Raw genomic sequence first — 14,859 nt, forward strand, 5'->3', positions numbered from 1 at the left:
AAGAATTGATGCTTTTCAACTGTGGTGCCGGAGAAGACTCTTGAGTGTTCCTTGGACAGCAAGGAGATTAAACCAGTTCATCCTAAAGGAAATCAACCCTGAATATTCATTGGAAGGACTGATGCTGAAGCTCCAGTCTTTGGCCACCTGAGGTGCAGCGCCAACTCATTGGAAGAGATCCTGATGCTATGGAAGATTAAGGGGAGGAGGAGAAGGGGGCGACAGAGGATGAGATGGTTGGATGGCATCACTGACTCAATGGACATGAGTTTGAGCAAACTGCAAGAGATATTGAAGGACAGGGAAGCTTGGTGTGCTGCAGTCCACAGGGTTGCAAAGAGTCTGAAACGACTGAGTGAACAAAAACAATTGATAGATATGTATTTATTGCTGCTTTAAACTTTGTTTTCCAGTTGATTTTGTATTTCTTTTTGTTCCTTTCTTTTTCTTTTTTGTTTTTCCTTTTGTGGTTTGAAGGTTTTCTTTTTTTTTTAATTTTATTTTTATTTTATTTTACTTTACATAAAGGTTTTCTTTGTATCATGCTTGAGTTCTCTTGTTTTTGTGTTTGTGAATCCATTGCATATTTTTAATTTATAACTATAAACCTTGGCTTTCAAATACTGTACGTTAATTCTTATCAGTTCAGTTCAGTCGCTCAGTCGTGTCCTACTCTTTGTGATCCCATGGACTGCAGCATGCCACACTTCCCTGTCCGTCACCAACTCCCGGAGCTGATATAATTAAGATGAAATTCTTGTATCTTACTCTATATTGTTTATTCTGTTTAAATGTGCTTCAATGTAATAATCAATTTTGTAGATAGTTAAGTGGAAATATGTGCTCTGATACAACCTTTCCTTTAATTGTTGCCTTGCTTGCTCACTCTGTGTTGCCTGTTTGATGTGGCCATCTGTGGTTTTGTGGGTGTGTGTGTGTGTGTGTGTGTAGGAGCGAGGCATGGGAATTCCCACCATATTCTGAGGTTGCTATGAAGAGAAGTCCAGACATGCTGGACCAGAATTCAGTCATTTGATTTTGATAACCTTGGAGTCTGCTGTAATTTTTCCCTCTAGCTTTCCTTCTCCTGGAGAAGTGGACTCCCAGGTTCACTTTGGTGGTTTTAATTAGGCACTTCTAAGGAAAACAGGATATGAATGAAGAAATAGTAATGCAATCCTTGGAAGATTTGCATCTTAGTAAAAGCAGCTGGCTCTTAGACCACTAATGGTTCATTTACCACAGTGGGGAAATTAAAATAGGAAATATCTTTTCTGGCTTGGTACTGGTGCCTACTTGTACATTACAATATTTTCCCTGCTCCCAGCATCTCCTGAGTCCTCAGTGAGTAAAGATGCTTCGGATGGTCTTTTTTTCTTCTATCGTTGTCTCTGAAATTTTAACTTTTGTAGGACTCATTGTGAATCTCTTCATTGTAGTGGTCAGTTACAAGACTTGCATCAAAAGCCACAGGATCTCTTCTTCTGACAGACTCCTGTTCAGTTTGGGCATCACCAGATTTTTTATACTGTTACTGAATGTTGTTGTCATCATCTCTCCAAATGTGGAAAGGTTAGTCTCCTTATCCTCTTTCTTCCTGTCGTGTTGGATGTTTTTGGACTCTAGTAGTCTTTGGTTTGTAACCTTGCTCAACGTCTTGTATTGTGTGAAGATTGCTAACTACCAACACTCCGTGTTTCTCCTGCTGAAACGAAACCTCTCCACCAAGATGCCCCGGCTGCTGCTGGTCTGTATGCTGCTTTCTGTCTTCACCACTCTCCTGTATGTTATGCTCAGACAGTTAGCACCCCGTCTTGAATTTGTGACTGTGAGAAATGGCACAGTCTTTGACATCAATGAGGGACTCTTGTCTCTGGTGACTCCTTTGGTCTTGAGCTCATTTCTCCAATTCATCATTAATGTGACTTCTGCTTCTTTGTTAATCAATTCCTTGAAGAGACATATACGGAAGATGCAGAGAAGTGCCACTGTTCTTTGGAATCCCCAGACTGAAGCTCATGTGGGTGCTATGAAGCTGATGATCTGTTTCCTCATACTCTACATTCCATATTCAGTTGCTACCTTGCTCCATTATCTCCCTTCTTCTATAGGGATGGATTTGAGAACCAAGTCTATTTATGTTATTATGTCCACCATTTACCCTCCAGGACATTCTCTTCTTATTATTCTCACACATCCTAAACTGAAAACAAAAGCAAAGAATATTCTTTGTTTCAATAAATAGTGGGATTTCAGTAATAAATAGTGCTAAAGTCACCTCAGGGGGAGCAAGATTTTCTTTGTTGGTAGTTTTCCCAGTGATCTGAGAATTCATTTTTGTAATTACTGATCTGACTCCATAAACCTTTAAGTGCCCGTATTTCAGTTCATTCTACAATATATTGTTTAGTAATATTCTAAAATGGGGCACTTTCTATAAGGAACTTGTTGGAGGCACTGCTTATCGTGTTTTGCATGGGCATCACATCCCTGGATCATGGAAATCACCACACTGTTCCACTGGCTACTGAAGTGTAATGGGTAGTTCCCCCAAATTAAGCAATATATTAGAGGTCACTTCATTAGTTAAATTTTTGAAGTTTAGCTGAGGAACCCTGGGTAAGGGATCAGCAATGGGTAAATGGTCGGGAGCCACTCAACTGGCTTAGGCATAACAAGAGGGTGTAGTGAGAAAAAGAGGACAGGAAAGTTTCAGAGAGAAAAGAGAGAAAAGAGAAACATCAAAGGAGATAGGTGCACATTATGTTAGATGTAGAGAAAAAGGGTCCTCAACTTGCTGAGGGACAGTAACTGCCAGGAAACTCAGGACTGAATTTCTACTTTTGTTCTGGAAAAAAGGGAAGGGCTAGAATTGATGGGTGGAGGGAAGTGATCAGCATTAAAGAAGCCCAATCCAGGATGGCTTTAAGGATCTTCAAATCTGGGAAGCCAAGTTCAAAAGCATATGCCACAGAGTGAAATCAACATATTCTGAGTGCCACTTTACAAAAGATTTGACCCTATCATATGATACGGAATTCAGTAAAAAGCTGAGAGGAGACACTGGACTGGTGGTGGATGCACCCGACCTTTGGTGAACTTCCGTCATCTCTGTGTGAATTTATGCACTGAATTGTATGGGCACTGCATAATTCTCCAGAATGTTGCACTTTCTGTTTATTTGTTTGTTTGGAACAGCAGGACTGTGGCTACAGGGGAACAGAAATCTGAAGTTGAAATACTGATGTTTTGAAATGGGATTTGGGAAATAATAATTTATATAGTTTTTTGTGTGTTTACAGGATATGTAATATTTACACATCTCAAAATAATCTTATTAAAATAACATTTTCCTTATTAAAAATTATCCCAAGAAATAGCCAAATTTTACAGTCTACCTGATATTTCTCATCCCAGCCACCAGAATCTTGGCTATTCAGTAAGATTACCAAAACCAATATTTTATACTCCAAAACCTGGAGGTATCTGTTAGATTAGAATCTGAAGATTAGGAGATAAAAGGATTGCTGAGAGTGATTAAGCTACACTATGACATCAGAACTCTAAAGGAATAGCTGAAACCCTGATGGACCCCAGCATCTTTTCTTTTCCCCCATAAATTCATAATTATGGACTTTTTAGCTACTTAGAATTCTGGTAGCTTTCTCTTGTAGTTAGGTATTGCCATATGATTGACTTCTGCCAATACAGTATGAGCAGGAGCTGTGTATATGATTTCTAGGTGGTGCCCCCAGAACGGATGTTAAGAGGTGCCTTGCCTTCCTCTTTTCCCTTCTCCTTTCCTGTGGGCTGGAACGCTGGTACAGGAATTGGCCGTCTTGCATCACAGATGAGGTGGCGGCCTGGCGATAGTGGAGCAGATTTTCATCCTAGACTTGGCTGTTTGGTTCCTAACACTGTGGAACTGCCTTACCTTAACTCCAGGACTGCTTATGAAAAACACACATCTCCATTCTTTTTGACTCTGTAGTTTGATGTTTCTATTGCCTTACTCAAATAACTTATGCTATACCGTAAGTATGTACAATAGCATATATCTTTATGATGAAATAGTGTGTAGCTATTTACCATTTTATAGTCAAGGAACATTTTTATATGATCTTATAAAATACACTAAGTGAAATAAAAATAAAGTAGTGCATATGCAAAAAAATTGAAAACAACAATTATTTTTAGGTAGAAAGTTTTGAGTTTTGCTTTCCTGGTGGCTTAGATGGTAAAGAATCTGCCTGCAATGCAGGAGACCCAAGTTTGATCCCTGGGTCACGAAGATCCCCCAGAGAAGGGAATGGCAGCCCACTCCAGTATTCTTGCCTGGAGAATCCCATGGACAGAGGAGCCTGGTGGCTACAGTCCATGGGGTCGCAAAGAGCTGGACATGACTGAGTGACCAACACTTTCACTTCCACCCCCTCACCAAGTTTCCAAGTTTTCTATGGTGAACATATATTTCTTTGGTAATCAGAACAAACTACATACTTTAAAATATAAACAGTAAGAAATTATCTGTCTGTCTGTCTAGAGGAGCTATGGGGTCTTCTGCTGTCAAAATTCTAATTTTCCTCACTAAGAAAGGCTGCATGAGTAACTATTCTTCGGGTTTATCTGGATTCTTTTTCTAGTATTGACAAAGTTCTGCTAATTCATTTCTTGATTGTCTTATATTGTATTCATTTATTTCCTAGTTGGACTGGATGTATTGCTTTTGTATTAGGAATTTTTTAAATTAGGTTTTGCTATTTGAAGAAAGTCTAGAACCTTCCTTCAACTTGAGACTCTTTCTTCAAACTCTTTCTTGAGAAGTGTCACTTTCTGAAATGAATGGCAGGCACCAGGACAATGTCTGTATAACATCATGAAATGTTCACTGTGGTAGCTATAACAAGGGGATTTGTTACTTAACTTTTAACTGCTACAAGTCCAAACATTCTCTGGCTACATTTTCACATGCCATTTTATTGGTTCCTCACAATTTCTTTGGTAATATAGGTATCATTATGCCCATCATAACAGTGGAACTAGGAGAGGGTAGACCCAAGGCTCCAATTCATCTTCTGATTCTAAAATCCAATTATTTTTCCCCTGTATCACAAGATGAGTGGGAAGACATAGTGGCAGAGTAGAAAAATGTCCAATTATAAAGCTTTATTTTCTAGGACAAGAAAAAAGTATTCAAAATGATGTCTGAAGCAGGATGTATCCAATCTGAAAATCTCACCCTAAGGCTGCTAGAATTTATATTTATCTATTTATCTGTATCTGTCTATTTATCTGAGAGAGGTAGGGGAGATATGAAATCTTGTGGGTGCTTAGTTTCCTTCCAAAATAAGTATTATGGGATCCTGTAGATACTGTGTTTTTAGGCCCTGGAATTTATGTGAGATATGTCTTTTAAACCAACAAGTAGGAACATTAAAGAAGAAACCATTTTACAATTTCTTTTGAATGCCACTACTTGGGAAGAAATAGGTCAATAGAAAGAGGGTGGGAAGGTAGATACAATTCATGGAAGAACTAAATGAGATTCTTGGCCTTTTCAAGTATTTTGAAGGTTTCTCTATATTGCTGAGATTTCACTTAAACATATGTGACTTTGGGTTTCCCTGATTGTTGTTATCAGCTTTTTTCAGTTGTTTCAGTTAAAAAACAAAACAAAAAACACTAACAAAAGAAGGGATTGAGAGGAAGAAGACAGTAGTGTTTGAAAGCATAAATTGAATGTAACTTTTAAAATAGTCTCAAATGCCAGGGTTTTCCAGCGAAACAAGCTTACTGAAAGCATTTAGAGTAGGTTTCCCAATAATGTTCTTTTTTATAAGCTCAGGCTGGAGATGTATCCTCTCATCTGCCCACTGCTTCTCAGAGAGCGCTAGAGAAGCTGGGACTTTCTTTTGAATTCTGTATGCTTGCTTCCTGTTCTTCCTGAGTGAGTAGAAGGTGGAAGTGGTAATTTGATAAAGCTCCCTAAGGATTTAGATAACTGACCCTTGGCCAGTTTGATTCCTTAAGTGAAAAAGGGAGAAAAGAAACTCCATGGATGTGTGAGAATTTGCCTGGCATGGAAATTGACAACGTGTAGGTGATAGAAGTTAATGGAGGTTAGGGAGGGGAGGGAGGAGGAGAGGGATCAGAGGGTAAGGACCACAGCAGAGGGAGGGGCACAGACTGCATGCCAACCTCCCCAAGTGGCTGGGGTGGGTGTAAGGTCAGTCTTCTTGGGGCATGCCAGTAGTAACTTCACATCAGAGCAGCTGGTTTGTTCTCTGGATGATGGCTGAGGGCTGGGTAGGGTCTGGGAAAAGGCAGGAATGTAACTCAATGTCAGGAGGAAGGGGCCTGAGGCCCTGGGTGATGGCTCCATGTGTGCACAACTCGCAAATGAGGTGTCTAAACACAGGTACATGATTTGTTTTATGATTTTCTGACCTATTTTATATATAAAGTGAAGTTGCTCAGTCGTGTCTGACTCTTTGCAATCTCATGGACTGTAGTCTACCAGGCTCCTCCATCCATGGGATTTTCCAAGCAATAGTACTGGAGTGGGTTGCCCTTTCCTTTTCCAGGGGATCTTCCTGACCCAGGGATTGAAGCCAGGTCTCCTGCTTTGTAGACAGATGCTTTACCATCTGAGCCACCAGGGAAGTCCTATTTTATATATATATATATATATATATATTTATATTTTTTAGTTAGAGTATAATTGTTTTATAATGTTGTGCTGACCTATTTTAAATACAGAAAATTATTTGTCTCAGTTTTGCTGCTTTCATAGTTGGGACAATGACTATATAATGACCTGAATTCAGGGCTCTCAAGAAATAATCAAATATATTGATATTACTCAGAAAAATCTCTCTTAATTCCCACTTGTTCCTCTATATCTTTGACTTCTCTGCCTGTTTTTAAAGGCCTGTCTCCTATCATCATTCTTACTGTCCAGAAATTCTGAAATTGTGTAGAGCTGATCACCTTTTTAGAAGCACCATCCCAGTTCTTATATTTGCGTACTGTGAATACCAGCAGACTTCAAATGTTCCCCTACTTTGTTGACAGGAGTGAGTATGGAGAGAAATCACCAAGGAAGGAAAGAAAAATACTGACATTAATTTGTAGGAACCAGGCTAGGTAAATTCATATGTCCTTTTATCATCACAGTATCCCTGTGAGGTAAGCATTATTACCAAAACTTTCTTTATAAGGAGGAACCAGGAGCTCTGAGAGTTTAATCGACTTGTCTAAGAACATGGCTTCTGACTGGTTGAGCGGGGAGGCACACCCAAACCTGTCGGATTTTGAAGCATGGTGCCTTTCTGTGAGTGGCCCCAAGCGCCCCTCTTTAAATTCCCCTTACAAGGAGCTGGTCAAAAGATTTGTGTCCCATTGAGGGTTAGCGCTAGCATGGGACTGTGGACACTTTGGATGAGCAGATATTCAGAACGTCCTGTCTGCTATCTCTGTCGCTCATCTCTTTTGTTAGCATGATCTTGCGAGGGGAAAACCTCCATCTCCCAAATTTCCTCTGGAAAAGCACAAGTCCCAAAATGTTAAAAATGTGATTGTCATGCAAACAGCCTTCTGTAACTGGGTTTTATATAACTTTTCAAAAATAAAGTTTTAATTTTATTTTGCAGAAAAGTTGCAAAGAGAGTATGTAGCGTTCTTATATTCTCTTCTCTCAGCTTTTCTGATGTTAATATCTTACATAACCTGATACATTTGTTGAAACCAGGAAACCAGCATTCATACACTGTTAACTAAACTACAGACTTCATCCAAATTTTACTGGTTTTCTCATACATGTTCTTTATCTGTTCCAAGATCCAATCCAGGATATCACATTGCAGATAATGTTGGTCTCCTCTGGTCTCTGATGTTTCTCAGTCTTTCCTTGTTTTTCATGACCTTGACAGCTCTGAGGGTTACTGTTTGGGCATTTTGTAAAATGTCTCTTCACCTGAGTTTGTCTGATGTTTTCCTCACAGTTAGACTGGGTTTGAATGCCTTTGGGGAAGAGTACAACAGAGGTGAAGCACCCTTCTCATCACATCACATCACATCACATCAGGGGTACATGATGTCATGATGACTATTCATTGGTCCTGTTAACCTGGATTGCTTGGTTAAGGTAGTGTCTGTAGGTTTCTCCACTGCCTGCTTACTCTGCTTCCCTTTCCAGACATTCTAGTTTAGAGGTAAGTCTCTACGTCCGGTTCACTCTCAAGGGAAGCTTCCTAGAGGGTCTCAAGCCATGCTTCCTAGAGGGTCTCCCAAATCTTGTCTATCTTATTTCTCCTCCAAAATTTTCATACTTATGGAACCAGAGAAAATAGCTTCTGCTCTCCTATCTTGGAGAAGGCAATGGCAACCCACTCCAGTACTCTTGCCTGGAGAATCCCATGGACGGAAGAGCCTGGTGGGCTGCAGTCCATGGGGTCGCTAAGAGTCGGGCATGACTGAGCGACTTCACTTTGACTTTTCACTTTCATGCATTGGAGAAGGAAATGGCAACCCACTCCAGTGTTCTTGCCTGGAGAAGCCCAGGGACGGGGGAGCTTGGCGGGCTGCCATCTGTGGGATTGCACAGAGTCGGCTATGACTGAAGCGACTTAGCAGCAGCAGCTCCCCTATCTGCCAGGTCCCCTCACTACCATTTACTTTTTCTGCCCCAGCATTGCTGCTACTGCTTATATTTTTACACTGATCCTTGCTGCACACAAACCATGGAGAATGATATAGTTTGGCACTTCCTTCTCCCTGCAAACAGCTGAATTCCAGTACCCAAGACATGGTACCAACCCAAGAGAGCAAGAACTCCACCTCTTCATAAAGTGATGGGAAAGAAGCTGGAAAGACAATAAATATATGCATATTGATAGTTTTGGTTACACATGCTTATTAATAACATGCTTAATTTGCTCAGTTTCTGAATGTTTAGACTCATACAGTGTATTAAGAGAAGAATTAATTTGCTCAGGTGAACACCTGCTATTGGTGAGTTGCCTTCTAGATGCCTTCTGATGGCAATGTGGGCACAGTTCTGGGAAGCATTGGAAAAGGCTGTGTGCAGGAGTACAGAATGGTTGAGTCCCCAAGATATGTCAGATGTAGGAGATGGAGCTGGACTGAGTCTGGGTAGTTTGTAGGCGGAAGGCATTTTTTGGATGAAAGTGTCAGACTTGAGCCTTTGAAACCAAAGTCTCTTAGCTGCTTCTTCCTTCTTCATGTGGCTTTCATGCCTTGGCTAGCCTGTCTACCTTCATCTCCAGCTCTTCCTCTGCTGAACCCACCACTGGCTCATCTCTGAGATACTCATGGCTGCCTTTATGTATTGGGCTTCCCTTGTAGTTCAGCTGGTAAAGAATCCACCTGCAATGCAGGAGACCTTGGTTTGATTCCTGGGTTGGGAAGGTCCCTGGAGAAGGGATAGGCTACCCACGCTAGTATTCATGAGCTTCCACTGGTGGCTCAGATGGTGAAGAACTTGGCTGCAATGTGGTTTGATCCCTGAGTTGGGAAGACCCCCTAGAAGAGGGTATGGCAGCCCACTCCAGTATTCTTGCCTGGAGAATCCCCATGGACAGAGGAGCCTGGCAGGCTACAGTCCATGGGGTCACGAAGAGTTGGACATGACTGAGCGACTAAGGACATTTAGATTATAATGGTTAGGAGGAATCAGACCTGTTGAAGAATTCTATGGAAGGTGTCCATGACATGGGAGGGAGATCGAGTCAGCCCTTATTCTAGAAAATGCCAATAGTAAAATTCACTTACTGTAAAATTAACTTATTATAATTAACTTACTGTAGAGTTAATGAAATTTCTGTTCTCTTTTTCTTATTTCTTCTTTAAATTTGAAATAAAATGAGAAAGTAATGTGAAAAGCAGAATAGAAATCAGAGCTGTTGCTCTCTAAGCAATGCTAAGTGCTTGTTTTGTTAAACTCCAGATGTCAAAACTGAGTTTTCATGTTTTGCCTGGAAAGGATCACATTTTTCTAAATTATTATAGGGAATCCAATTCTTTTTGCCAATGTAGACTATATATCCCCTGATGAAACGAAGTAAAAAAATAGCTGTAATTTTGAAATAATGAGTGTTAAAAAGATTTGAACCTTGTGTTAGTTGCTAGGTGTGTTTTAGACAAACATTTTTCTTATTAGAGTTAACTAATTATCTCAGTTCTCTATGTGGTTTCAGTTCAGTTCAGTCGCTCAGTCGTGTCCAACTCTTTGCGACCCCATGAATCGCAGCACACCAGGCCTCCATGTCCATCACCAACTCCCGGAGTTCACTCAGACTCACGTCCATCGAGTCCGTGATGCCATCCAGCCATCTCATCCTCTGTCGTCCCCTTCTCCTCCTGCCTCCAATCCCTTCCAGCATCAAAGTCTTTTCCAATGAGTCAACTCTTCACATGAGGTGGCCAAAGTACTGGAGTTTCAGCTTTAGCATCATTCCTTCCAAAGAAATCCCAGGGCTGATCTTCAGAATGGACTGGTTGGATCTCCTTGCAGTCCAAGGGACTCTCAAGAGTCTTCTCCAACACCACAGTTCAAAAGCATCAATTCTTCGGCACTCAGCCTTCTTCACAGTCCAACTCTCACATCCATACATGACCACTGGAAAAACCGTAGCCATGACTAGATGGACCTTAGTCAGCAAAGTAATGTCTCTGCTTTTGAATATACTATCTAGGTTGGTCATAACTTTTCTTCCAAGGAGTAAGTGTCTTTTAATTTCATGGCTGCAATCCCCATCTGCAGTGATTTTGGAGCCCCCACAAATAAAGTCTGACACTGTTTCCACTGTTTCCCCATCTATTTCCCATGAAGTGATGGGACCGGATGCCATGATCTTTGTTTTCTTAATGTTGAGCTTTAGGCCAACTTTTTCACTCTCCTCTTTCACTTTCATCAAGAGGCTTTTTGTTCCTCTTCACTTTCTGCCATAAGGGTGGTGTCATCTGCATATCTGAGGTTATTGATATTTCTCCTGGCAATCTTGATTCCAGCTTGTGTTTCTTGCAGTCCAGCGTTTCTCGTGATGTACTCTGCATAGAAGTTAAATAAGCAGGGTGACAATATACAGCCTTGACGTACTCCTTTTCCTATTTGAAACCAGTCTGTTGTTCCATGTCTAGTTCTAACTGTTGCTTCCTGACCTGCATACAGATTTCTCAAGAGGCAGGTCAGGTGGTCTGGTATTCCCATCTCTTTCAGAATTTTCCACAGTTTCTTGTGATCCACACAGTCAAAGGCTTTGGCATAGTCAATAAAGCAGAAATAGATGTTTCTCTGGAACTTTCTTGCTTTTTTGATGATCCAGCGGATATTGGCAATTTGATCTCTGGTTCCTCTGCCTTTTCTAGAACCAGCTTGAACATCAGGAAGTTCACGATTCACGTATTGCTGAAGCCTGGCTTGGAGAATTTTGAGCATTACTTTACTAGCATGTGAGATGAGTGCAATTGTGTGGTAGTTTGAGCATTCTTTTGCATTGCCTTTCTTTGGGATTGGAATGAAAACTGACCTTTTCCAGTCTTGTGGCCACTGCTGAATTTTCCATATTTGCTGGCATGTTGAGTGCAGCACTTTCACAGCATCATCTTTCAGGATTTGAAATAGCTCAACTGGAATTCCATCTTCTCCACTAGCTTTGTTTGTAGTGATGCTTTCTAAGGCCCACTTAACTTGACATTCCAGGATGTCTAGCTCTAGGTGAGTGATCACAACATCGTGATTATCTGGGTCATGAAGATCTTCTTTGTACAGTTCTTCTGTGTATTCTTGTCACCTCTTCTTAATATCTTCTGCTTCGGTTAGGTCCATACCATTTCTGTCCTTTATCGAGCCCATCTTTGCATGAGATGTTCCCTTGGTATCTCTAATTTTCTTGACGAGATATCTAGTCTTTCCCATTCTATTGTTTTCCTCTATTTCTTTGCACTGATCACTGAGGAAAGGCTTTCTTATCTCTCCTTGCTGTTCTTTGGAACCCTGCATTCAAATGGGTATATCTTTCCTTTTCTCCTTTGCTTTTGGCTTCTCTTCTTTTCACAGCTATTTGTAAGGCCTCCTCAGACAGCCATTTTGCTTTTTTGCATTTCTTTTCCATGGGGATAGTCTTGATCCCTGTCTCCTGCACAATGTCACGAACCTCAGTCCATAGTTCATCAGGCACTCTATCTATCAGATCTAGGCCCTTAAATCTTTTCTCATGTCCACTGTATAATCATAAGGGATTTGATTTAGGTCATACCTGAATGGTCTAGCGGTTTTCCCTACTTTCTTCAATTTGAGTCTGAATTTGGTAATAAGGAGTTCATGATCTGAGCCACAGTCAGCTCCTGGTCTTTTTCTTGTTGACTGTATAGAGCTTCTCCATCTTTGGCTGCAAAGAATTAATCAATCTGATTTTGGTGTTGACCATCCAGTGATGTCCATGTGTAGAGTCTTCTCTTGTGTTGTTGGAAGAGGGTGTTTGCTATATGGTTTAGCCTTTCTTAATACCACTCATAATTTGCCAAGAAACCATCTTTTTGTTTCTGGTAACTTTTTTTTCTTTTGAGGCAAGACTGGGCTCTCTGGATACATGTCAGTGGCTACCCTGCTTTGCCTGAGGTTCTACTGCCCAAGACCTTGAGTGTGACAGGTAGGAGAGAAGGCCAGTTGCACCTGCTACCTGAAAAGTCACCATAGATGCCTTGCTCTTGGAGAGGTTCATGCCTTATCCCAGCTCTCTGACCAGTGGCAGTTGTGGTCTTCCCCTTTGCCTCTCCACAGCTGCAGAAGGAGTTCTCAGGTGCCAGGTCCTCAGGTGGGTGGGGTGAGGTATAACGTGTGTACTCTGGATGCAGGGACTGCTCACTGCTGTGTTTCTGTGCCTGCTACACTGCCTGGCACACGATGAGTGCTCTGTGTATCTGACCTAAATGAACTGAAATCCAGTCCTACCATCCATTATATTTTTAGTGGAACAGCTGAGACCTCGAGAGGGTGGTGGCTCACTTGCAGCTTCATAGAGTGCCCCAGGTACTGCTGGGACGTGGAACAGAACTCTTTTCACTACACCCGTGCTGCCCTTCTAAGAAGGCAGCCTGGCCTTTCCCCTTCACTCCAATCCAATTCCACTGTCTTCTCATTTCCTTTATAGTTGTTTCTAGCCTGTATCAAATACCATACTGGTTTTCTGTTCTCTGCATAGCAAGACAAGTTTAGCAACTTAAAACAGCATACTTTTATTGTGTCATGGTTTCTGTAGATTAGGCTCCCAAGTGGGCTCTGTGCAGGCTTCTCAAAAACCACAGTTAAGATGTTGGCTGGGCTGTGTGCCTTCTGGAGCTCAGGGTGCTCTTCCAAGCTCTTGGTTATTGGCAGGATTCAGTTCTTTGCATTTGTGGGATGAGGTCCCATTTTCTTGCCAGCTGTCAGATGGGGGTGTCAAGTCTAAGCATCTCGGGGCCTCCCATAGTTCCTCAACATGTAACACTCTCATATCACGGCAGCTGGAGTCTTCAGGGCCAGCCGAAGGGCTCCGTTCCTCCTCTAAGATATTAAGTGATTAAATCAGGTGAATCTCCTTTTTGATTAACTCAAACTTGACTGATTAGGGCCTTAATTACATCTGCAAAAGCCCTCCGTCTTTGCCATATTACCTAATCACAGGAGTGACATCCCTGTTATTCATAGCTCTACACCTGCTCAAGGATTATTCAGGGTGTGTACACCAAGGGGTGGGAACTTTGGGGGCCAGTTTAGAATTTGGCCTCTCACAAACACGTTTGCTTTTGGTTGGTCCCAAGGAAGTTGGAATCTGAACAATAAATGAAGCACTTTCCCTGTATTTCAGGATAACTGTGCTAGTCTTTTTTTCCCCTTCTTTGAGCCCATCTCCTTTCTCTTAAGATTTTGATGTGAGATATACACTAAGTCAAGCGTGTGTGGATAATTGATCATGAGGGCACATGACCTCAGAGATCTTGATTAATCGTAATGGTTTCTGTACCCTATCTCCTATATATTTTTTTATTATTTGCCACTTAAATGAAATATGTTCTGGTTCTCTGATTGTTTTCTTTCCCCAGACTCCCCTAATTCTGTGTTTAATAATAAAATATATTTTGAAGTTCTGAGTTTATTCAGCTTTCATGCTTACATGTTCAAAATTCTTTTTATGAAAATAGATTTTCTTTTTTATATGAACAAGCTCACATCTGGCATGGTGTAGAATCTAAGAATGTTTTGATTTGGTCTCTCTAGTTGATGTGCATATATGCTAAGTTGCTTCAGTTGTGTCCAACTCATTGTGACCCCATGGACTGTAGCCCATCAGGCTCCACTATGCATGGGATTCTCCAGGCAAGAATACTGGAGTGGGTTGCCATTTCCTACTCTAGGACATCTTCCCAGCCCAGAGATCAGACCCGTGTCTCTTATGTCTCCTGCATTGGCAGGAGGGTTCTTTACCACTAGTGCCACCTGGGAAGCCCTTATTATATGATGTGTTAGTATCTAATGTTAACCCAATATCCTTGAGAAGTAGACTTGGTATCTGTGATCTTTCAAATGTCTTGTTTCAGGGTTTGTTCCGTGTTCATTCATGTGAATGCAAATACAGAGAGATTTGTAACTTCTAAACTCTTTGCTCCTGGTCAGAGCTGTTCAGTCCATGCTTGAGAACAGATTGCAGAAGGGTAAGACCAAATCCAGATTTTGTGATCTAAGAATTTACTTTCAGTGTGGTATCACCTTCAGGGAATCTGCAGCGTAGCCAGGAGCTGTATACACTTATCTGCACTAAAGCAGAGCACCTGTGACAGCAGTGAGAGACTTCTCCAGCC

The 14,859-nt window shown here is 41.3% G+C and overlaps 1 protein-coding gene across 1 annotated transcript; it reads left to right on the forward strand.

Moving 5' to 3' along the window:
* Positions 1–1,354: 1,354 nt before the first annotated feature.
* Positions 1,355–3,064, forward strand: TAS2R4 (taste 2 receptor member 4). Its single transcript, XM_040260020.1, has one exon. It carries the CDS (start codon positions 1,355–1,357, stop codon positions 2,243–2,245), a length of 891 nt encoding a protein of 296 aa, XP_040115954.1. The 3' UTR covers positions 2,246–3,064.
* Positions 3,065–14,859: the final 11,795 nt, after the last annotated feature.

Source organism: Oryx dammah, unplaced genomic scaffold, assembly GCF_014754425.2.
Source record: "Oryx dammah isolate SB20612 unplaced genomic scaffold, SCBI_Odam_1.1 HiC_scaffold_18, whole genome shotgun sequence".
NCBI lineage: Eukaryota > Metazoa > Chordata > Mammalia > Artiodactyla > Bovidae > Oryx > Oryx dammah.